Source organism: Ornithodoros turicata, chromosome 6, assembly GCF_037126465.1.
Source record: "Ornithodoros turicata isolate Travis chromosome 6, ASM3712646v1, whole genome shotgun sequence".
Taxonomy (NCBI): Eukaryota; Metazoa; Arthropoda; class Arachnida; order Ixodida; family Argasidae; genus Ornithodoros; species Ornithodoros turicata.
Genome location: NC_088206.1, coordinates 9525314 through 9550593, shown reverse-complemented (window position 1 = coordinate 9550593; position 25280 = coordinate 9525314). Strand labels below are relative to the sequence as shown.

General features: G+C 45.6%; 1 protein-coding gene and 1 long non-coding RNA gene across 3 annotated transcripts in view; one reads left to right on the top strand and one right to left on the bottom strand.

Annotated features, from left to right (window-relative positions):
- Positions 1-25280, top strand: part of LOC135399029 (uncharacterized) — a 150761-nt gene that overhangs the window by 31129 nt on the left and 94352 nt on the right. The window contains exon 3 of the long non-coding RNA XR_010424174.1: positions 19341-19419. This is a non-coding gene — a long non-coding RNA (uncharacterized LOC135399029). The remainder of the gene's footprint in view (positions 1-19340; positions 19420-25280) is intronic.
- LOC135399026 (uncharacterized) lies at positions 1835-24262 on the bottom strand. Of its 2 annotated transcripts, XM_064630664.1 has the most exons (10): positions 24070-24262; positions 20147-20223; positions 11941-11984; positions 10995-11036; positions 10047-10176; positions 9333-9676; positions 8314-8338; positions 7840-8071; positions 3556-3742; positions 1835-2437 (listed from the first exon to the last, which is right to left on the bottom strand). In XM_064630664.1, the coding sequence occupies exons 3-10, from the start codon at positions 11968-11970 to the stop codon at positions 2267-2269; spliced, it is 1161 nt and encodes a 386-aa protein (XP_064486734.1). In that variant the 5' UTR covers positions 11971-11984; positions 20147-20223; positions 24070-24262; the 3' UTR covers positions 1835-2266. The 2 variants fall into 2 exon arrangements, with proteins under 2 accessions (XP_064486734.1, XP_064486733.1); XM_064630663.1 differs by lacking the exon at positions 20147-20223.

Sequence of the window (25280 nt, the reverse complement as noted above, 5' to 3'; positions counted from 1 at the left end):
TTGTTTAAACTTTGGCTCATTTTTCATGAAGCACCCAGTATATTACGGGTTAAAGTTTCACATGGTAGTGCACGGCGTCACCTGCAATGCTGCGAATGCCGGCAGTCGCTCGGCAACCGCCGCGCGTACCACACCAACCTTTTCGCGCAGCGAGACAAATGAGGTGTCAGACGATTCGTCTTGACGAGCTCTAACTGCTGGTAGTCTAAAAGCAGCATTTCGCATTTGAAAGTCCTAGAGGAATTATGCGCAGAGTTGTATATATTTTCTGACAATTGTGGCATTTATGATACTAAAATGCAGTCAAGATCAAAGAAAACGTGCTCTACAGAAAGGTGTAGACCATGATGGATGTAAAAAGTGCTACTTACTGCCGCAGATCGCATGGACCCAGATGAAGAAAATAACAGCGCTCGCACTGACAACGACATTACATCACAAAGGGCATCGACGTAGCAGTCGAAAGTCAGTCGAAATATTGTCCAGCGTAGTGTCAGTATGACCGTATGAAACGGCTCACCCTGCCTTGACGTGATTATTTTGTGAAGGTGTTTGTTTTTATTCGATCCATTTTTTATTCATTCTCACCATAATTCATCCTCTCATATTAACCACTGTGAAATGGGGTAGTGTCCTGTGGCTACCACGGGGAAACATCCCATGTCATCATCACTTCTTCATTTATTGTTGTTGTTGTTCGATCCAGGTATCATAAAGTACCTATTCCTTCCGCAGATTTTGTGAAAATGGAATGTCTTTAAATGACCCTATTTTTGCAAAGTGAACAAACAAGTCCAAAGTGAACATTTGCCGAAGGCCTCTCGTGAAAAAAAAAAAAAAAAAAAACAGTTGATTTATGAATTCGTCTCGTAGTCACATACTGTTTTCCATTCTGCTGCACACAAAGTGCACGTGGCCGTTTTAACACGCAGCAAAAGCTCTCATAGCTTTCTTTATTTAAAAACAAAAATATCTATCGGATAAAAGCAGACATCCTACACAACGACCACCAAACGACCATTATATATGGCTTCGTCACATGTGATTACGTAAGCTGTGGCATGACATCCACTTTATTCATATAATATACGTGAAAATTGACCGAAAAGTCCGATAACACAGGTATAGTCATCTTGAACATCAGGTAGCAAGTAGTCACGTAAGACAGAGTGACACGGGGTAACTGGTAGTTCTCAATGGACCTCTACCCGACAAACGTCATCATGACGTTGGTAGACAGACCGAAACCAAAACAGATCGGAAGGGGATAGCTGGGTTCCACGAATGAGCTAGGCGATTTCAGATATTGCCCTTGTGCTCCGCACGGGGGCCCTCCGTCGCCCAAGTCACGCGCATCGCGCAATGCGTTGTGGGAAATGGTTTGCATTCGTGCTCGTCTGCCTGTTGCTTGAAGGTGCGGGGGGTGAAGGAGAGAGAAAACCGAAACCGTTTGCGCTCTTCTTCTTCTCTTTGACTCATGAAAACTAAATCCCAAGATGCAGCGGGGCTTTCGCAACACGGCGCTCTCTGGTGGGCCATCCATGCAATTTCTGAAATCGTCTAACCGAAGGTCGCGTCCCTTTCAGAGACCATCGTAATCCCCTCAAGACGGTGGCTTTCAGGAGCGACCTTGTTCGCCACTAGCTTTCAACGTAGTTCAGCTCTACCAAACTGGTGGCGCTGTCGAACATTATGACGTCATTTGTTTACAACCAGGTAGAGGTCTATTGGCTGCCACTGTTCGTGAGGCATAGTACATACACAAGTTCCGAAAGGAAAAAAAAAAACATCACATGTAACAATAAATCTACAGTTAAACGATGATAAAACAAGATAAAACTGGAAGCCACGCAAACATTTATTCCGTCTGTCCAAGCACCAACTGTCCCATTTCATAAGACGTTGCCCAAAGCTGTGAAGTAGCACTTACTCACAAGGTTTCAAATCAGGACAGAACGTAAGACCTCATGGTGCTTAATGCCATTTTTTCGGACTTGTTGTTCTTCGTTTCGCCGTGGATCCCACGTCGCTTATGCTTGCTTCTCATTCTTACTCTATGCTCGTTCTTATCGTTCCGTCTTACTATGCTCGTACTTCGCATTTTTATTTCTTATTTCTTACTATGCTCGTTGTGTACGCTGCCTTTCACGTTGAAAAGGGAACATTATTATTTAATAAACAAAACCATCCGGTGGGTCAGTGAGTGCGCCCATATTTCTTCGTCGGCCATTTACAAGAGGCTCCGCGTACATCCTCGTGGAGTCTTTTAACGACTAGCAAGGAGTGCGTCAAGATCATTCTTCATAAATTTCATGTAAATAGCTTCCACCCTCTCGAGGTTGCATGCGCTGTCAATGTAGATGGCGCCAGCTACCGACTTGAAAAACTTGTACAGGAACGACCGTTTCCGTGGTAAGGTGTTCAGCTCAAGAAGTGTCTGTGGTAGAGAAAAAAAAATAGCAATGAAAGAGCGTTATTAAATTTTATTGGCACGCTGCGTGGCGGAATATCAGCCAATGCGAGCAACTCAGCGCAGTGGCGTAGCCAGAAAAAATATTTCGGGGGGGAGGGGGGTTTCTATGGGGACTTTATGCGGGCGAGGAGGTTTCCCTCCTCTCCCAGTTGCACTCGCAAAAGTACGATTCCTGGGGGTTCGATCACCCTGGATATGCCACTGGCTCAGCGTATCCCTTGTAGTCTCTTAGAAGCGAAAGTTACGGATGCTAGATAGCTTGTAGAAGCTATAGTTAACATACAAGGTTGGCATCACGTCAGCATTTATTGTTGTTGTTGTTGTTGGCACCATGACGTCAATTCATCACCTTCATGACGCATCATTGTATGTACCAGAAGAGGGGCATCAGAATTTGTGTTTGATAGTGCATCTCTGTCGACTGTCGACTGCTGTATCTCATCACTATAATGTCAATTGATGTGATGACATTTCCAAACAAACGCATGAGCGAGGGGACGCTTTGCTTTGCGGAAGGTGAGAAGTATTACTCTATTTTCAAACACTCGCGAGGAGTTATAATTTGGGACACATCTACAGGTGGCCACATCGACAGAATCGATGAAATGCAGAGCGTTTCAGTGTGAAACATTCACGTTCAGAAAAGAAGTGAGATTAGTGCATACAATGCAGAAACATCACCAAAAGCTACATTTCTTTGTCTCGAAGCCAGGCGACACTCACATAAATCTTGCAAGGATGTCACCACCACCACCGCCACCACCTTGTACCTTGAACCATTTAAAATTTGGCGCATCCTTTTTCTTAACCGTTTGTGCCTCGACAGACGTACTCGGTTGGGTGTAGAGTCACTAGACCCAACCGAGTACGTCTGTCGAGACACAAACGGTTAAGAAAAAGGATGCGCCAAATTTTTGCTTTTTTAGTGACTCTAGTTGGGTCTAGTTGGGTCGATTATTGGGAGACAAGAAGGAGGTGTTCGAGATATTGCATGCGACAACGAAGAAGACGAAGAAGGAAATGATTCTAACCCGTCCTGTGGTCTATAAGGTGAAATTAGATCAGTTTTTCTGTGGCCTCACCTTCACCCGCTCTACACTCCTCACGTAGTTATTGAGCGATGATTTCTCGTTCGCGCCGTCCACAAAGACGTGAAGATGAAACTTATGTTTCGCAGCCAGAAACGCCAGTGATTCCTGCTTCAACATGGCCGTCTTCTTTTCCGCCATGTACGCCTGGGTTTTGTTGGCGGCATTTTGCAGAATATACCTCAAAAAGAAGAATACATGAGAGTAAGACATTTCTGTTTAGGTAAGTAAGCAATAAGATAATAAGATTTGATTCCACATTGTCAAAGGTATACCGTAAAGCAGCACGCTTGCAATCTCCGAAAATTTATTTATTCGATAGCCCGAGGTCTCAGCACTATTACGTCACAATTTTCCTCCCAAATGCCCTCTTAGATTTTTAGAAAATTATAATTCTAAACAGCGGATGAGACCGTGTCGAAGTTGCGACGAACATCGCTTTGTTCGTCGGATACGGTACCAAAACTATATTGCATGCGCACAGCACTGAGTTTACAACAACAACAACATCAACAACAAAACGTTGGCTACGTAGCCAACAGAAGCAGCAAAGGATTGTCGGACACAGAGATCTCTGTTGCTTGACGAGTTGGGGATTATTAGTACGTTAACGCTAGAAGCGGCGTTTCAAGGAAGTGCCCGCGTCGATCCGGTCAAAGGTGGAGAGGGAAGTAGGCCGCGTGAGAGAGAAGGACGGCAGTGGAGGGTAGAGAGTAAGGGAAAGTAGAGTAGATCACGGAACGGAAGCCAATGTACCCGCGACGCGGCGGGTGTCGTCATGGAGAGGAGCACGTCTGCGGAAACGGTCTTGGCGGCGCGCAAGATACGCGGGCGAGTCTGAACTTGTGGGTGTGCAAGGCGCGTAATGGGCTGAATTCAAGTACACGATGGAGTGTAAACATGTAAACCGAGTACGAGTGCCGGGCCAAGTAGGCGCCAAAAGAAGACGGATCCTGAGCGAAGGCGACGAGCTGCCGAAACCGAGGAAAAACGCAAGCAGCGTCAGGCAGCGGATGATGCCGCTGCTCGGCACCGAAAGCGAGCGAACGAGACTGAGGAAGAGAGAAAGCAGCGTTTCAAAATACGCTGCCGGCGTGGAGGAAGGCTTGAGACGCTGTTGTGGCTGTGTAGTTAGTAACAGTTAGTGATAGTTAGGGGTAGAGAGAGGTGAATAGTGGTAGTGGAATGGGTCGGCTGAATGCTAACGCATTTCCGCCACATTAATTACATTAAACGTCCTTCAATCTTGTTCCCACCAGATGTCGTACCGAGTCCTTCTGCCGCAACTTTCCTTGCTTATTAAAAATATTAAGAGTGCTCTGTCACACGTAGAACTTCTTGCCCTGTTTTTACAAGCAACAACCTGTTAAACTACGCCGCCAACATAAACTTCCTTTGCGCTGCCTTTAAAATTTAAACACAGAGGCGAGAAAACGCCGAAAGGATATTTCGTTCTCCAAACAACAATTCGTAGTTTCCACGAGCAATGCATTTCCTATTTTACCGAGTTCCCTTTACCCCTACTTGAGCGGTATAATATCTGTCACCATCATCAGAAATCATTGGAATGGAACTTCCCAATCGGTTTGAAACTTTCCCAGCGTAGAGAAATATATGCGTGACGTCAGTGTGACGACATGCTGACGACAAGAGAACTTTCCTTTGGAGCTGTGTACACGTAACCTCAACTGTGCGGAAAATTGGCTTCGGTCGTTCCTGCCACGAAATAGACCTCTCCCTGTTTGTTAACAAGTGACGTCATAATGTTCGACAGCTTCCACCAATTTGGTAGAGTTTATTTATTTATTTATTTATTTATTTATTTATTTATTTATTTATTTATTTATTTCAACGATACTGCAGGCCCGAAGGGCCCATGCAGGAGTGAATACAGGACAGATATCAGGGCGTACAAAAGCGACATTCCTGCGGTACTCACATGCTGTAGCTATAAATTGCTCTAATTAGGTGCACTGGCATTCCACTGCTAATGAGAAGGCATGGGAGTTGAAGGCATGGGAGTTGAAGGCATGGGAGAAGGCATGGGAGTTGAACTGCGCTCAAAGCTCAAACAAGGTCGCGCCCGAAAGCCACGGTCTTGAGGGGATTACGATGGTCTATGAAAGGGACGCGACTTTCGGTCCTACTTTTCTTCCAATAGGAGGCAGCGAACAAGTGCCCATTCGTGAAACCCAGCCCTCCCCTTCCGATTTGTTTCGGTTTCAGTCTGTCTATCAACGTCATGATGACGTTAGAGATCTATACTCCGCGTCCCGCTGCGGAGAATTTGTGAGGGGCAGATATGGGAGAGGGAACGCTGACACGTGACCCTTCTTGTGGAAGTTAGCGGAAACGTCACGCGAGCTCATCAGGAGATTCTCCAGCTTGATCCTCCCCGTGGATGTAGGTCCGGTGCCTGATTTATGTACTGTTATTAATGTACTCATGGAAGCACTTCAAGAATGTGACCATTACATGAAGGAACATAGCTGGCCTTTAAAAAACTATTTCACAATGATTTGCATGGTTCGGTGAAATAAAAAGGCACGTAACCCGTTTCGGAATACGTCGGCATAACGTATGAAACCAGGGGTTTCGGGAAGGTCATTCCAATTTTCGCTGCTGAGGGCACGGAGGTCTTGGGGGAGAGTTCCTTGAGGGCAAACTGGTCCTGCCAGACATTTCAACTAGGCTGCGGAGCGAACTTTCCCAGGGAGACTCCGGGACAATCCGAAACTATTATAATGGCTGTGTAACTAAGTTCGATACATTCTTCCGAAATGAGAAATAAAGTTGGTTTGGCAGTCGAGGACTCGTTAGTTGCCAAAAGAGCTGAGAAGCTCAAAACGAAACCGAAACTTCTGAAGGTTCCCCTTCCTACCTCTTATACCATGCGTGACGTCACCGGTAGTCTCGTGTGGGCCACCGGTTCTTTTCGGGCACGCGCATTGTAAGATCGTGCCACACGGATGACCTGTCATGTGCTTCCTCGATTTCGTTCTAAAATATTCGCCAGCGGTAAAAGCAAAACCTACAGAAAGCCGTACACGGAATACCGCTGAGATGAAGCCCAGTGTTGCTGGACTGCTTTTCCGTGGAGGAGCGCCTAATCATCAAAGGAAAATATTCATTTTCTAATTATCTCTGCCACTTGGGGATGAGAAATTGTATTCACTGAAATATCATACGGTACGGATTGATGTCACACTGTTACCTCAACACGTTCTTTGGTGCGGAGTCTCCCTTTAACACTTTCCTTACCGCGCCCATATAGCATCGATCACCGGTGATCGACGGTTTTCGAGCGGCGCTATTGGTCTCTAAAGCAGATATGGACAAGTGGTGACTTCTGTTGGATACTATAAACACTACAGAATGAGTTTCGTTTACACTTTTAGCTCTCCCTAGAGGTGGTGATTTATGAAGCTGGATCTGCGCCAAGGAGACAGTGTGGATATTTTATCCTGGTCGCAGCTTCGCATTCCCGCGGCGTACCTCTTTCGCAAACGCGCAATACTCGCATTTGAAGCATATTTGGGTTCGATTTCGTTAATGAGGATGCAAATAACGACTCTGAAGGTGTTAGATGATCCGATTTTTGTCCTGAATGTGTGGATATATATAACTTGCACTTTTGCTATTCTTCCTGTGTTAAAACTGACCGGGAGGAGTTGAAAAGCGGTGAAATAGCAAAATGTGGTACAAGAACAGGGAGGTTGAGCAAGAAACTAATGTTTTCTGCACAAATTATGATGTTCATTTCTGTTTTACTCCTTCAATGAACTCTATCACTCAGGTACATAAACAACATGGGTGTTGACGTTTTTTTCACAACTCATGAACTTCTTGGTCCAGAGTGTTGACATTTGCATATATTATTTCTGATATTATTTTCCGCGTTTTGTATATTCTGGAACTTGTACATCGATATTTTTGTCCAAGATACAGGTGAATCTTCGTGTGATTTCTGGTGTCTGCACCAATTTTTTTGTGTTCCAAAATTAATTTTTGGAAATACATGCATAGCTTTGTTTCTGAAACTTACATCATTTACTAGGACATTCATTTGGCTACATTTTCCTATATAGCAACATGCTTTGAAGTGCTACTGTCAGGTCACAAAAGATATATTCGTCAAACCACTCAAAAATGTTCATTTTTGTGGCAGTAAAGAAAGTGTTCAGGTCTCAAAACGCCCAGTTCCGCAGATATCGAACAAACAAGGCGGCTGGGGACAACCTCCTGCTATTGCTAAGAAGATCTATTTCACCGTCTTACTTTGAAACGATGTAATCGAGGACAAAGTCGCCAACGTAGTCCAGAGGCTGGTAACTCTCCTTCTTTCCCTTACGTTCTTTGATCTTGTACGTAGCGTGCAAGAAGGCCTTGGTTAGAAGGGTAGGGTCCTGAAATTTGTAGCCTCCTAGGGTTGTACGAGCAAATTCCAGAGGAGACGTCAGGTCTAGGTTGCGTGCTAGCTCGCTGCTCAGGAGTAGGTGTGACTGCACACCTGAATCAGAAGATTAATAGCAAATGCTCAGTCTGAAGCAGCAGCGATGTTTTGATATGATTGTTCTGTAAGTGTGAATAGTTATTCCATTTCTGATAGTTATTTCTGTTTTCAAAAAAGCGTTCGTCGCAACCATTGTTTTGAGCACATACGGTGCAGCATTGTGGTTTTAGGTGCGTCTCATAGTACGCAGTGGACACGTGTTATGCACTGACTTTTGGGAACTACACAATAATTCTTACCGATTTGATTTCCCTGTAGACCGCGCTGAAACGGAGACAGAAAAATGGTCACCATCATTAAATATATCCATTAGTGCAGAACACACACACATGTATACATTAGATGATGATGAGGTGGGCGATTCACTGCCCGGAACAGAACAGTTCAATGCGATAAATACAACAGATCAACAACAACAGATAAATTAATGATGATGACTGCGAACGCCTGTTCTTGATTACGACAACTAGTCAACATGACATTCAACCTTATTGGATAAATCGACTGCAATCTGAGAGAAATAGACGAAACGAAATACATATGGTTTCGTTGTACACAGAGGAAGGGAGGTACCTGCGCAGAACAATTTAGTCAAAGGCAACTTAAAAGCAATGTTTGTTTATGTTCATACATTAAACAAAGAGCGTATACATCAGTCGAAGTTGGAACATACCCATTAGCATGTACTGGTGTGACGGAATCAGTACATACGGGAAAGTACGAGATATAACGACATTACTCTCTCACTCAACGTCTTGTACAATTGCCGTTGGGTCCGTTGGGTGCCGTTGGCCGTTGGGTGTTATTTTTCATTATTTATTCTGTCACTGTTTGCCTGCCAATATGTCTGCATGTCGTTCGGAGAGACTGACTTCTCAGGGAGCTCTGAACTTACCCTGCATTTACCCTGCAGCAAGGACGAAGATCCACAGGAGACCCCCTGAGAGGAGAGCAGATATAGTCTCTGCTCTCCTGGTATCTGCCAGATCCTGGTATGCTGTTATCTCTCAGATATCGGGATTCCAATCGTGGTCTCCTCTTGTAGGCTCGTGGGCGGTATAGACAATGCAGTTCCGTGTAACGTTTTTTCGACCGCGTTGGGTTGTGCTTCAATTACCTCTCCGTAAACTACTGTTCATTCCAGGACCGAATTTACAGACCCTTGCATACACTGCGCCGGTTGGAATAGTCCGATGCCTTACCTACAGATGCTCTTCCGTACTGTACCACCGTAACAACGAATTTTTGCTAATCTTACCTCAAAAACGGGTTGTTCTCGCAGTCCCGATAAGACATGCACGTCGATAACGCTCATATCACTGGTAAACACGACAAGCTGCGTTGCACTGTGCTCAGACAGGAACTCTTTCGCTGTCTTCCAGGAATCTTGCTTCAAGACATCTTCGTCGACTGCAATCAGCGATATGTTTCTGAGGTTGATGAGTTTGTCTTTCAAGCTTAGAGCTAGTGACTCGGCCGATAAGATCAGAACGTCCTTTCTTCTCGCAGTCGAATTTGGAACTTTGCTCTTGTCGACAGAGACTCCGACGGATGCTCGTGTCAAATTCTTTATCTGGGATGAATAGAGCGCAGCCATTCTTTCTGAAACAGAGAGTTTTCTTTGTCTCAGTCTCCTTGTCATCTTCAGAGTTATATTTAGCAGCCTTTAAGGCAGTGTTCTTCAAAAGCTGTAACGTACTGATCCTATATGTGCTTGCTTCGTGCGCTACAAATGCAGTAAGCTTGAAACAGTTGAAAGCACTCCTTGCGCAAGGCATGCTATGCGCTATTTCCGCCACTCTATTTGTTGCTGTCTTTCTGAATTTCCAACGTTCAGCGTCACAAGCCTGGAAGGCGTTGCATATTTCCTTGTCTTCTGGAACAGCTCAGTCAAGGCAGCACGTCCTCCTCTTATTTATTACGTCTAAAGCGCCATGCCATGCCGTGAGGTAACGTAGGCGGATGCACTCACCGTCGTCAGCGACGATTATAGTTTTAGCGTGTCTTGCCATGCTGTTAATGAGCATTGCCATCTTTGCCGTCCTCTGCTCCCATGTAGGTACCTCGAGAATGACCGTGTTGTTCCATTGTGTTGGAAACGTCTGCATCATTTCGAAAGAACGGTCACTTCAGTGTCGGTCTTGTCTTCGTGCTTTCAGTGTGTTTTAACTGGAACTGGCTGGTATCACCGGCGAACACTAGCATGGGACGATACTGGACATGATAACTCGGTGGTGTACCGAAGTCGGGTTGATATGGCAATCAGTACTAATATTCTCTGCAGGACCCATTTCTTTAAATGTCGCCTAATGTTTCATACAAAATGCGTTTTGGATAAAGCCACTTGAAACATGCTTTGTTTCCTGGGATACGACCGGCAGAATAGTGCCTGACGCACAATTTATATTTTTTGTATTTGCTGCTTCCTCGATTGGAATCCCTCTGCAGTCAAACTCTGTGCTCAAGTAACTCCAGCAGTAATAGACCACATCCCACGTTTTCACACACATTCCAGTCTTATGTTGGACGACGTAGTTATCCTGCTTACGTCATAAGTGTGGCGAAATGGAAGGTGTTGTGCGATAGGTCAAGCGTCGTCTTCAGTGTCGTGTTTTGTTCCCTGATATGAGCAATGAATTGATCTTTCTCAATCGGAGACAATTAATGTTCTTAAAACAAATAGGGCAGTAGTACACGCGGTTTATCAATTAACAGGGTTTTTTGCAAATGATGGTCAGATTTTCACGCAAATAATCCTCATTATGTCACTTTCATGCGCAGGTGGCAGATCAAGTCGCAATGTGTTACTCAGCAGTTTATAGTCACATGTTCTTATCCAGTCGGCGCGTCGCAAGTGTGTGAACAAATATGAAAACGGTACCGAGCACTCATCTTAATAAAACTCGAATCATCATCTTACCTGTTGCTCGCTGGGAACAGCGAGGAAGACCACAGCCAACAACTGAAAATAATGAGTCGGAAAATCATTTTAGTTCGATGCTCAGAGGCTAACAAATTGGTGAACAAAAGAGCCAGATTAAGAAGAACGATGGAAAAGTGAGAGCGAAATGAGGGAGAGACAAAAGAAAAAAAAAGCTGCTTTTTTGCATCTGAGCAGTTGAGCGGGTTGAGCAGTTGAGTAAGGGTTGCTGTTCAGATTTATTATCTACGACGTGTATTCGTTCTGGATCGCGTTCCAAGCTCCCTCGTTTATCAATTACTCGTCATTTTAAGCAGTTTAAATGTGTGGGCTACAATATTTTGTACTAATGTTTTTTGTTGTTTTTCTGTTATCTATCACTCTAATCTCCCTATTCGCTTCTGATCTGTGTTTTTTTTTGTGTGTGTGTTAGCGCCGCGAAGCAACTGTGGCTATGAGCGGCGTACAGATGTGGAGAGATGGAGAGAGGACAGCAGGAAGGAGTGGGGGACAGGAGGGGGTTAGTATGCGTCCTGGGCCGACTTCAGGGGGAACTGTGCCGACATTCGTCCGGAAAGTCTTCGGAAAACCCAGGGAAAACCTGAGACAGCACAGTCAGTGGTATGATTCGAACCCACCATCTCGCAGCTTTCAGCAAACCTTGGCTACCTCTGATCACTCTATTTTAAATAGCCATAGATTCATATGTAAATGATTATTTTGTTTTTCACTGTTTGTTTGCGAATTCTGGCTTTGTTTCTTTACTTAGTGCACTGCTCAGAAGGCTATATGTATGACCCAGCTATTGACAGGCATCCAGACAAAAAGAAAACAGATCATCCAGAGCGGTACATTCTACTGTTTATGAACGTACAACACTAAGGAACCGCGACGTCTAGTCGTCCTGACATAATCTAATATTGTATAAAGAGCTCCCATTACTTACCAGCCATGCACAGCAGCGTCGGAGTGCCATATCGGATTCAAGCTCTGAAAGAAAGATGAGCGCAAAAATATGTTATCAAGTGACACTCTATTTATTTCTCCGTCTGTTATGTACTGCTACTCAGAACTGTGTTAATTTCGGTTTCGTTTTTACTTCGCTTTTCCTGTAACCAGAGGGCGCAGCATGCTCTCACGACGATACAAAAACATGGCTGAATAAAGTGGCATCGTTGCAACCGTTGAGACGATGTCTGATCCGCATTAATCGGCTCGTCCTCGAACCAACCCCCCTCGGACACAACACTGGCGACGAGGTAAAGTAACATTCTTCGTCCGGACAACGAAAGTGGTTTTCACCATGGCCCACGGCAGCGTTACACCGTACCGAACAGGGAGCAGCTGGACGGCGTGGCTGGACAGGCTTCATTTCTATTGTGAGGCGAATGACATAACCAGCGCTGAAAAGAAGCGTGCCTTGCTACTATCCTTTTGTGGGGAAGAGACTTACGACATATTATGTGGACTTATACTGCCCAGGAATGTTCGGGAAGTCAGCTACGAAGAAATAGTGCAACTGTTGAGCAACAGGTTTGAGACCAAGCCGTCTGAGTTGGTCGGTCGGTCGAAATTCTACAGAAGGGATCAACAATTGTCAGAGAGTATCGACGACTACGTGTCTGCACTCAAGATGCTAGCGAAAGAGTGCAACTTCGGCAGAATCCCCGAGACAACTCAGACTACGCCGACGACAAGTGCGCCGACAACAAGTGCACCGACAACAAGTGCACAGACGACAGCACTCCCAGTTATGCTGTCAACAGCATCGTCACTGTCGACGACAACTGCGTCCACTTCAGAATCTGTAACGCGTCTTCCTCTGGACGTCATGTTAAGAGACAGGTTTGTCTGTGGGCTGCGCGACACGCACCTGCAGCAGCGACTACTTACCGAACGTCACTTGACGTTTCGTCTTGCGTTTGATATGGCAAAGGCAGCTGAAGCGGCTGCACAACAGCAAGCAGAACTGCGTGGTCATGCGCAAGAGGGTGCCGTGCATTCCATGCACAAGAACAAAGGCAAGCAGGATCCAGCGAAAGGCGGCTCCCACGACGGTTCGAAGAAGAAAGATCAGAAACCATGTTTTCGATGCGCTGGTATGCACCATCCAGCCACTTGTAAGTTCAAGAACGCTGTTTGCAATTTTTGCGGGAAGACGGGGCACATCGTAAAAGCGTGTTTTGGCAAGAAAAAGGCCCAACAGAAAGCAGCAAAGAACCACCACATGGACAATGCTGAGCCAGACAGTGAGGAAGAAATACTGTATGATCTTCATCACGTACACAGCTTCACTAACATTGAATCGTTTCCGCGGTTCTCGGTTGACTTGAAAGTGCAAGGGAAACGTCTGGCTTTCGAGGTCGACTCTGGTTCCGCCTACACTTTAATTAGCGAAAAAACTTTTCGACTAACGTGGCCTCACCACCCCCCGAAGTTACGCCAAGACTGTGTGCAACTACATACCTGGTCCGGTGAGGGTCTTCAGTTGGCAGGTGCTTGTGATGTGAGAGTTCGATGGAAGTCTAAGGACTACCTTCTGCCACTACTTGTAGTTAAGGGCACAGGATGCAACCTGATGGGCCGGAACTGGTTCCGACCCCTACGTATCACATTCAAGGGCATTTCCAATGTGGAGCAGCTCGATCGACTCACAGACGTTGTGAACAAGCATAGTGCAGTGTTCAGCGACTCAATCGAGGGGCACATTGGTCCGCCTGTCGATCTTGAGCTTAAGGACGAGGCAACACCCCAGTTTCAGAAGGCTCGACCCGTTCCCTTTGCATTGAGGTCAGCTGTGGAAAAAGAGCTCGAAAAGTGGGAAAAGCAAGGTATTATAGAGCCAGTACAGCACGCAGACTGGGCAACGCCAGTAGTGATTGTACGAAAAAAGAACGGTAGCCTCAGGCTCTGTGGAGATTACCGTAGTACTGTGAACCAAACAACTAAAAAGGCATCATACCCCTTGCCTGCTACGACAGAAGTCTTGGCTGGCTTGCAAGGAGGGAAGTTTTTCTCCACATTAGATTTGGCACAAGCGTACCAACAACTCAGAGTGACTCCACGCACAGCTCACATATTGACACTGAACACAGTGAAAGGATTGTATGCTGTGAAGAGGCTTCCTTTTGGCGTGGCAGCAGCGCCAGCTGTTTTTCAGCGGTATATGGAGACACTACTTGCAGGAATTGAAGGAACCAGTGTATACTTGGATGACGTTATAGTATCCGGCTCCACAAGAGATGAGCACGATGACCGTCTAGAGCTGGTTCTGGATCGTTTACAGAAGGCTAACCTCCGGTTACGGAAGGAAAAGTGCCAATTCGCAGTTCGAGAAGTATCTTTTCTGGGTCATCGAATTAATGCAGAAGGAATTCACACCTCAGAAGACAAAATTAAGGCACTTGTGGAGGCACCAGAACCAACGAATAAGACAGAACTCCAGTCCTTTCTAGGACTTCTGGCTTTCTATGACAGATTCATACCCAACAGGGCATCCATTGCTAGGGAGCTCTACGCCCTACTTAACAAGAATTGCCCGTGGACATGGCAAGAGTGCCACAGAGCGGCATACGCAAACCTCAAGAGCCTCATCAGCAAAAGGACTGTTTTGGCTCACTATGACCCGAACAGGCCTTTACTGCTGTCCTGTGATGCCTCACCTTACGGGGTCGGAGCCGTACTGGCGCAGACAAATGAAGCAGGCCTTGAGGCACCAATAGCGTTTGCCTCTCGGACTCTAGGAAGCGCCGAAAAAAACTACTCGCAGTTAGACCGGGAAGGTTTGGCTGTAGTGTTTGCTGTCAGCAAGTTCCATATGTACATAGCAGGCCGACAGGTTAAGATTTTAACAGATCACAAGCCGTTGCTTGGCATTATGGGAAGCCAAAAGCCAGTGCCACAGGTGTTGTCACCCCGGATGACTCGATGGTGTGTTAAACTGTCTGCATATGATTACGAACTGGTCTATCGTAAGGGCGCGGAGCATCAAAACGCAGACTGCATGAGTAGACTTCCACTTCAATCCAACGTGGATGAGCCACGACCCCCTGGAGACGTGCTCATGTTAGAAGCTTTGCAGTCACCACCCCTCACTGCAGAACAGCTACGACAGTGGACAGCGAGTGACGAGGTACTGTCTGTAGTGTACAAGGCAGTAGTGGAAGGAGGACTTGAGAAGCTCCAAGGAGACCAATTTAGACCCTACGTTGGTAAGGCGTCAGAACTAGCAACGCACAATGGGTGCTTAACTAGAGGTAAACGACTAGTAATTCCAGCTGCGGCTCGGAAGAAGGCTTTGGACCTGGTGCACGCAGGACACAAGGGAATAGTGGCGTCTAAGGCCTGCGCCCGCAGTTATATGTGGTGGCCCGGGATAGATTCGGAGATCCAACGAAGAGTAGAGGAGTGCATGGAATGTCAGCAGCACAGACGTTTGCCCCCAAAGTCAGTGATGCGAGAATGGGTACGCCCCAGCGAACCCTGGCACACGATTCATGTTGACTTTGCAGGACCAATTGAAGGTGTGATGTTACTGTTAATAGTGGATGCGTTCACCAAATGGTTGGAAGTACGCATTGTTCGCCGTGCAACAGCGGCTGCAGTAATCCAAGAACTGCGTTATCTTTTTGCTACCTTTGGTATTCCTAAGAAACTAGTATCCGATAATGGTACCCCATTTGTGGCAGCGGAAACCCAAAACTTTTTGAAGCAGAACGGCGTTACAGCTGTTACTAGTGCACCTTACCACCCTGCCACTAATGGGCAGGCAGAGAGAATGGTGGCCGAAGTGTAGACTGCACTGCGCAGGGATCAAAAAGAGACTCTAGAGTGCAGACTTGCACGTTTTTTATTCAAACAACACACCACTGTACACAGTACGTCAGGACAGACACCGGCTTTCAGGATGTTTGGAAGGGAGCTACCGTCTCCCTTAGTGCATTTGAAAGTGGAGCTCAACAAGAACAAGATTGAAGAACCTGATACTTCACGGGTGCAGAAACTGATAGTTGGACAGTCTGTCACAATTCGTAACTTTATAGGTCAGACCAGGTGGATCAAAGGGAAACTACTGAAGAAGTTCGGAAGACGTTCCTGGTTGGTAGAGACAGAATTGGGCATTTTGCGTAGACATGTTGATCATATTCGGCGAGGTCCAGCATCACCAAGTGAAAGTTACCAGGGAGTTGCACCTTCTACTGCCTGGAATATGCAGGCAGAAGCCAACGTGAGTGCTGGAAGACTATCCGACAACCAAACAGGGGCGCCACCGAAGAGTTTCGCGCGGCCCAACCGTATAAGAAGACCCCCCGTTTGGCTTAAAGACTTTAGTTTCCGCTAGGAGGGGAAAAGTGTTATGTACTGCTACTCAGAACTGTGTTAATTTCGGTTTCGTTTTTACTTCGCTTTTCCTGTAACCAGAGGGCGCAGCATGCTCTCACGACGATACAAAAACATGGCTGAATAAAGTGGCATCGTTGCAACCGTTGAGACGATGTCTGATCCGCATTAATCGGCTCGTCCTCGAACCAACCCCCCTCGGACACAACACCGTCTATGGATGAACCTGTGCCAGCTGTATTCGTCTTACCATGCAGTACTTGCGAATATAGAAGCCTATATAAATTGCGCCAAACTCTGGCCATGCCGTGTGGATGGCAGACTTAAGGTACCTTCTACTCGACAATGCTAGGTTGTATTGAAATGTGTTGCTTTGCACAGCGCATAAAATTAAATGAACTATTTGTCAACAAAGCCTTCGGAAGCTAATCAATTACCGAAAGGTAGACATCGCAATTATTTAAAGCTGGCTAAGAAGCAGGCGAGCTGGTGAAGTTGATGCATATATATATATATATATATATGTTTTATAAAGTCACGAGACTATAGGGAAGACGAAGGGACAGACACAGCACGAAGTCTCAAAAGTCTTGAGACTGTCCCTTCGTGTTCCCTAGTTTCGTGGTTTTACATTATGCATCACAATTATGGTCGCGAAATGTGGGTTACTCACGATTTTGTACAGAAGCCAATATGCAAAAAGAAGCACAGCCGTGCAAAATCAATTTACATTAACTCCATATAAAAGTTTATTGGAAACATCGTAGAAAAATGTCGTATAGGTAAAGAGTAGACGCAATGCAATCGATGCCTCTGATCCCTATCAAGGATACCTCGTTTATTTTTATTTTTTTTATTTTTTTGCATCAGAAACTAGAACATCAATTAAACAATGCACTGCGAAAGCCTATATTTACGTGACCGCGTGTTTTTTGAGAATATCGTATACCATCTAATGTATCAGAATGTCCCGGTAGTTAACTAACGTGTCAGTATATGCTCAACGGCATTCCACGTCAGACCGCACTGCCTTCGCGTGTTTCTCGAATGTCTTTCTTTCAATTTTAGCTTTAACTCTATACGGAACTGCTGCATCATTTTCGACGCCCACGCAACGTTCCGTGCACCGCGGATAAGGAACTGTACGTTAAGAACAATAGTGAGTTTTAGTATACCGTTGATAAGGTTATCGTGCCTATCGGAACCAATCGCAGTGCTGCGTGACTCAGAATCTTACCCACTGATTGGTCCCGGTTGATACGGTTCGACGCAAGCCACGTTATCAACGGTCCGCTAAAACCAGTGTTGTACGTAGCACCGCTACTAGTAACGGCGCTACCGTATCCGTTACTTTTTTCGGTAGCGGAGTAGAGATCGCGCTACTTTTTTAAACTGGTAACGAAAGAAGTACTTCCGCTACAAATTTGCGGTAGCGCAATCTTTGAGCGCTACCGCTACTTTCCGAGCTGGGGTTCGCGACAACTCGACTTCGACCTATCATCAAACCTCCACACTGCCTGCCTTCGATCAAGCTGCCCGATATCACAACTCATTCTGGGAAGACCGGGCAAATAGCTGAAAGGAGGGCACAGAGGCCGTTATCTTACAAAGGGGATGTGTCCTCCACGTGTTCCCTATTTGGGATGAACCTTCTTGAAGATTTGGTGCGTTGTCGGAGTTGTCTGCAAACTGACGTCACTCCATTCTGGAGCCGTCCTCGCTAGCTATGAGTCATGACATTCCACATGACATTGCACCACGTACGCTCAGGTGCTTGACAGTTGCCATTTCTTGTCCGCTGCAATGGAGGGACCATGGCCTGCTACAGTACAAAACACTAGCGTGGTGTTCAGTTGTCTACTATGCGCCTCGGTGGGAAAGCTTTATCTGTGCGTCGAGAAAGTCAACGTCCAATTTGAAAAGCACATCATGGTATGTTTACTAACTTCTCGTTCCAGGCAATCCGAGTTCTTTTTGTGACAAAGCTACTGAGCCTTTTATCGGTAGACTTGCTTTGTGCTTTATTTGCTTTAGAGGAAGAGAAAAAGATATGCAGGATACCGAGTAGGCTTTAGTAAATCTGTAAAAAAACGGTTTTCAAAATTTTAGCCTTCAGGCAACCTACGTGTAACCTCCATTGGACGTCGATTTATTATTTTGAGATATTGTTTTATTTTATTATTTTAAGACGTTTGAAGTACGTCATCAACGATACTGTTTGTTTCTTTCCTAAAAAGTAGCGCATGAAGTATCGCGTTACTTTTTACGGGTAACGGTAGCGGTATTCCGCTACTTTTAGGTACGTGTAACGATATCGGGATTTCGTTACTTTTTGCTCAGGTAGCGCGTATCGGTATTGCGCTCCCTTTTTCGGGTAGCGGGTACAACACTGGCTAAAACCCTCTAATAAAGAAAAGATGTTACCGGTGTAGAGTTTAGACACGCTAAGAGCTGTGGAGGGCTGTCTTCACTCACTCTTCAGCCATTTTTCAATGGATGCATGGATGGAGTGTATATCACCCTGACACGTTTCTTCGTGTCATTGATCTTGAGTTGGGGTGCCTTTCTTGCCATGCAAGTTCTTCCTACTTGACGGACTATGCGGTTCACTAGGTAATAAACCATGGTTGTGCTGATTGTGGCACCTGTGAGGTGTGATGTAATGTTCCGTCATGTTTTGCTCCGTTCCTCTGAACAACGTCGCAGTCATCTGACGTGAGTGTTCAGACACGATAGGCTGGCATAGTGAAATGCATTCAACTTAAACATGTTGGCTACTGGAGGGCACACGTTATGGTGGATGAGGCAAATGAAATATACTGCCATCATTCAATTCAACATGAGCTGAGCTTTGCAAACACTTTCACTGTGCGTTCTGTAAAATGTAATATATAGCATATTTTATGCCGGACTGCATCGCAGGATTACCTAACTGTCCCAATTGTAAATGGTTTAAAAGAAGATCCCTTCTTCAAGCTCGTCATCTCTCCCTCTCCACTATTCTAGGACTGCCACAGGAAGCATCGACAGAGACAGCAACCTATGAATAATGCTGTGCTGACCACAGGACCTCTAACGAAACGCAGTAAGTGAATACCGTTTGTGAGGTATCTGGCATTCGAGCCCAGCCGTTGACTCATCTTCACACCGCGTCTTCGCATGGCGAGTTCAAGGCTTTCGCGTCTCATATTCCCACCCTTGTTTATCTTTCCTGGCGGGCTTTGTCTAGAGTCAGTCCGCACTTGGTACTCGTACAATAAACAGCTATCTTATAGCGGCAGCTCGACTTGGGTTTTTGTTCCTCTACGGAGTCTAACGCACAACACCGTTCCCAAAATACTGTCACGTGTGACGTGCTCTTCTTTGGGGCGCGGACAATTGCTCACCGGACAATTGCTCACCAAAAACTGCTGAGGCCGGACAATTGCTCACCGCGTCTTTCACCACACTTATATTGTGATTTTATTTCGTGTTTATGGCGCTTGACTTTTTTATGTTAGCTGAACTTCTTTTTTAGCGCTGTGTAAGTTGCTTCAAATAGATCTAGGAAATCCACCAGTGAAGAGGGTGAGGCGAGAGGTCGTCCACTTGAAAGCACACCTGAAGCGTCTTCGTCACGACCTGCGTCTATGGGGCGTTCCTAGAGGATTCTTTCCCAAGTGTGTGTGTGGGGGGGGGGGGGGGGGCAGCAAAGTGCTTCCAGGGGGGCAAAGCGTGCAACCACGTCACCTCCATCCCCGGAGGCGGACGCTGCGGACTGTGCGAGTGTTCACGGGTTCATATTATGATGACTTTGAGAAAAAAATACTCACCTATGAATAAAGAGTGCGCAATTTTCACAAGTGACCTTGTCCCCCTCTCGGTACGCTCATGCCTGCGTCACCAGGATCTTCCAAGACACAAGACGGGGAAGATTTAAAATCACATCATTATTTAACCACTAAAATTCACGAATTTTCTATATCTGCCCAAGTCGGTTTAGCGCCCGTCAGGCTTAGCAGGGCGGAGACGACTGAACAGCACGGTGGTTAGTTTATTATTAGGTTGGTCCAAGTTCAGTGTTTCCACCGCTATGTCCAGGTTCCCTGTTTGCAGTTTCGCGCGCGCGACTGTGCATTGTATAGCCAGATAACATTTATTTCCAGTAGTTTATTTAGCAATGAGGATTTCGATCACTTGATTTCGAGGTACACCCAAGTTCAGCTAACATAAAAAAGTCAAGTATATGAGCACCATAAACGATAAATAAAATCGCATCACATAAAAACGCGAAATAAAACTACATATAAGTGCGGTGAAAGAGGCGGTGAGCAATTGTCCGGTGAGCAATTCTCCGATGAGCAACTGTCCGGTGAGCAATTGTCCGGTGAGCCATTGTCCTGGATCCCTCTTCTTTACCACGGCGGCGAGATCAAAACAAAAAGAACACCAGTATATGATCTAGGAAATTGTCCTCTTCACTTAGCTTGTCCTTCCCACACAGCTTGTCCTTCCCACTCAACTCGCGTAGCTTGTACTAAGCTTGTACTAAGAGCTTTTAAATAACACGAACTATATCCCAGGCGATGTGTGTGAAATTCATCTTTTTCCGGAATAAACTGACTAATGAGCAGCGTCGTCTTCATAAGCTGAAACTGCTCCCCTAAAAATGCTAATGTTCTAAAGGCGGCCTAGGACGAAAGAAAAAAGAAGAGGCAAAAAAAAAAAAGAACGCCCAGTGGCTATGCAATCTCATCTCTGAATGGATTTCAATGTTACGCCTTCGTTACGCAGTCGACTCATTTGCAATTTTGATTGGCCCTCTCAATATGCAGACGGAAACAGCAAGTTGAAATTTGAAATGCTAAGTTCAGTTGTTAACTTGAAATGGAAACTGTAGCTGACTTGCGGCAAAGTATGCCTGCCAGGGTGCTATGCGTCTGTTTTTCTATACGTAGTATCTCGTATATCTCTCCTTATTTATTTATTTATTTACATGCCCTCAAGAGCCACATGTGCAAAATGTTCTCATGGGCAAAATGTTATGTTCTCCTATAGTATCTTCCTATCTACCGTATTTTCCGCTGCATAACGCGCACCACCCAAAAAATTTGTGGTATTTGAAAAAAAAAAAGGTCCGATGTATAACGCGCACCACGGGGTGACAATACTGACGTGCACGGAAACTGTGAGCGTCACTGTTAGTGTCCATGCCCGTCGCCTCACGTGTTCTCGTGCTCGCCGCGTCTATCGTTCATTGTTCCCCATTTTCCCCGAGCGCGCGCCTTGATGAACGATTGACGCGCATGTCACGCGGGCGCAGGTTGCAGGGCTAGAGGCTACAGGTTGCACGTCATCCCCGTATCGTAAAGGCTGTTCGGGGGGAAAACTCAGCTGTTACGCTCCCTGCCAAGAGGCAGTGTACGTAAAGGCCGGCCCGCGCGGTGCGTTTTTCTTCCATAAAAGCTGAGTTTTCGCGACAATCGCGAAATTTTGTACGTCGCAGCTGCTGTAGCGCGTGATTCACTGCATCAGAGCAGGGAGCTTAAGCGCCTCAATCGTCGTTTACGGTCGTTCTGAGCTAACGAGTGGTGGAAATTCAAAAAGATGGGCACGTGACACTTTGCGCGTGACGTATACCAGGCCTACACGTATCGCGCGAAGGGCCCGTGCACTTCTGCACGTGCCCTTCTCGACAAGTGCCCCGCCACTCGTTAGCTCGTAACGCCCCTAGGTTTGATATTTCGCGCAGCAGTCAGTTCACGAGCGTCCATAGCAACCCCAATCACGGCGCAGAAACTCCCTTCCGATTTCGACCCAGCATCCTATTTCCTTTTTTAGAAATGGCCGCTCTTACGAAAAAGCTGCAGAAGGACATCTCCAAGTACAACGACTTTCGCTCGTGAGGGTCCATTTCACTAAATGCAAATCAATTACAAAAGAACGCGCACAAAAATAACCGTTTCAGGACGGAACAGGAAAGAGAGGAAAATGTTGGATTGCCGACTGTAGGAAAATGTTGTAGGAAAATGTAGTAAAATGTTGTAGGAAAATGTTGCCAACACTTCGTAAAGCACATACGCCAAACCAGACTTGTACGTATCTTGAGTACGTACTCAAAATACAGTATTTTAAATGCTTTTTGCGGTATTTTGGTACTTTACTCAATACTTTTTGCGACAAGTATTTTTAACGTGTTTAAAATACTTTTTTCGGTATTTGCTACTCAGTACTCAAAATACTTTCCTTCCTCGTCAAGCACACTTCCCGCTGTGTCCAGATTTCCAGCTCACTGGAACTTAACCCTCATTTTTTCTCTCTCTCTCTCTCTCTCTTTTTTTTTCGGGAATTCGGGAATCTGTCATTTATCCTCGTGTACAATAGACTTGTCCCACGCCTGGCCTTGTTGTCGAAAACCAACTTCGTCAGAAAACGCTTCCTATTCATAGTGCCAGGTGAATCCCCATGGGATTAGGTACAAGAGAATCCCGGCATTTATTTCCTTGGTCACCAAAGTAATAAACACGTGCCAGAGGTTGAAAAACCCGTACTGACATACTCGAGGGATTACGAAGTTTTGGGTCACAAAATATCAACAGAGTTTACTTGGGTTCACCAAGGTTCACCAAGCATTACTTGACACCAAGACCTCGAAAATGAAAGATAGGCTTAAGCATGGCGGATGAAGTTTATTCCTTTCATTTGTACGGCCAGGTTCAGAATACGCGTTTCACTTACTTCTAATACTAAAGCACTTTAAAGAGTATCTTAAATACTTCTTACAGTATTTTGGTGCTCTACTCAAATTACTTCGAGTTTTGAGTATTTTGTACTCTATTTTAAATACTTTTTACGTGGAGTATTTAGTATCTTATTTAATTACTTTGCGCGGTATTTTGTACAAGTCTGCGCCAAACCCACTGTGCGCGCAGCAAAGGGATTTGCGCCCCATGCGGTTTGACAGGCGTATTTTTTCACGGTGCGTGGACACGCAGAGTTTTACGCAGCGCGATATTCACAGAAATACGCACCACGCGAGCCGGCCTTAACTGCGGGATACTTTTACAACATATAACACGTGGGTGAAAAACCAGAAAATACTGCAGAGTTCTGATCTATAAGGGATAGATTGTTATATGCACATTAAGTTCGCCGACTTTTCTCGATAACTGACCTTGTGCGTTTGAAATGGCAAGGCTGTCCAGTATATTCCCTCAACTTCAACTAACGTTCTACGGCTGTGTACCAACGCGGAGGCTAGAACATAGTTCTGTTAATTAAGGGGTACCTAGTAGATGGGATGCCCTCTATAGGTAAAAACGGTACGCAAAAAGAAATCAGAGATGAGCAACGTAACGTCAGCCACTTGAAAGGAATGACGATTTTTTTTATATCTGAATCAATCAATCAAAAGGATGAGGCGATTGGCCTATCATGTTTTCGAAACCGTTTTTGTGAACACCCTCCTGTCTATTAAAACTATCTAATAAACCCAATACCATTGTCATGTATACATTTCCCGTATTCATCAAGAAACGAAACTAAAAAAAGAAAAAGGAAACACAAAACAAAACGAACCATATTACAAACTGTGGGCATTAAACATTCGCATCGGATACAGTAATGTCATCGCATCGCTCAATACAGACCGATTGATGCGTTATGCATTAACCAAACCACGGACAGCACTCATCAACCCGTTTTAAAACAGCACAACGGGCATGATCACAAACGAACGGAAAGGCGATCTACTCACCCCAGTATCTTGTAACCCGTCTGACAAAGATTCCACGAGTCTAGCACCACCACCCTGCTCCGACCGTACACGGCCCGGCCCGTTTTTATCTCCTTACTTTCCCTTCCCAAGCTTTGAGAAGCGAGCGATAAATTGGTATAGTTTCGGTTTACTGCCGACTGTCCCTGGGGGCCAACTTCGTGTAACAACCTTGTTCCCCTTGAAAACCGCGGAGGCGCATCCTATGCGTCATCAATTTTACCCCCTCTCTCATTTCTGCCCTTTCCTCTTCCCTTCCCCATTTCTAGTTTAACTCTCTCCTTTCGTTTCATAATATTTCCGGCCGACCGTTTTAATCTCCAGCGGCGTTTCATAATTATGCAGCCGGCTTTTTCGCGTAGTGTGTACCGCGCGACAAAGAGTAGCGGGAAGGAAGATGATGTGTGACATTAAATGAACGTTCCTCAACAATAAGCGGAGGATCATACTAAAGCGGGGGTTATGTTGCGCTAATTGCAAGATAGTTGGGAGTGTTTTGTTCCCATGCATATTAAGGATGAAGTGTTTTGTCGACCGGTGATGGTACTTTGTTCTATAAGCTGGGTTGTGTGCGCTTATTGTGATGCAGTTTTTTTTCTTCCTTCCTTCATTCTCCTGTTGTTCCGTTCAAGTTTTTAATCTCAATGGATTTGTGCGATTATATGGTTACGCAACGCTTCTAATGTAAAACTTCGCCCTGCCTTGAACAGCGTGAGGTTCAGTCGCTCATTCAGACTAAGTGCTCCTTGCTTAATTGTCTCTTGGCTGTGTCGCTTTCAGCTCGTTACTAGCGAAACGGGCTCTGTCGCTCCTCCTTTTAAGTTCAGCAGAACGGGTATTGCAAAGTGTCAGCCTGTGTGAGACGCAGGGACGTACTGGATTCGAATAGGTGACATGTCTCGAAAGGGCGTTCGGATTGCCTGCAATTTTTTAACGGACACGGAGGTACCTATAGACAGAATGGCGTAGATGAGCTGGTGGATGAACTCCATGGAGACTTGTACGTATCTTGAGTACGTACTCAAAATACAGTATTTTAAATACCTCAATGGGAGAAGTGCAAGGGTGCAGGCGAGCTGGTACATTGTAAAAACAAGAGAACGTGTCGTGTTGTCTTTTTTCTGTTCCGTGTCCTCTGGTTTTGTCGTCGTTTTTAAATACCTCCTCCGGTATTCTAGTACTCCACTCAATAC

Bases quoted from the DNA above. Each gene is read 5' to 3' on its own strand.
- LOC135399026 (XM_064630664.1), bottom strand. From the start codon at position 11,970: ATGGCACTCCGACGCTGCTGTGCATGGCTG. The intron at 11,037-11,940 runs GTAAGTAATGGG...CATTATTTTCAG, and splicing joins GACGCTGCTGTGCATGGCTG to TTGTTGGCTGTGGTCTTCCT. The intron at 8,072-8,313 runs GTAAGAATTATT...CTTCTGATTCAG, and splicing joins TCTACAGGGAAATCAAATCG to GTGTGCAGTCACACCTACTC.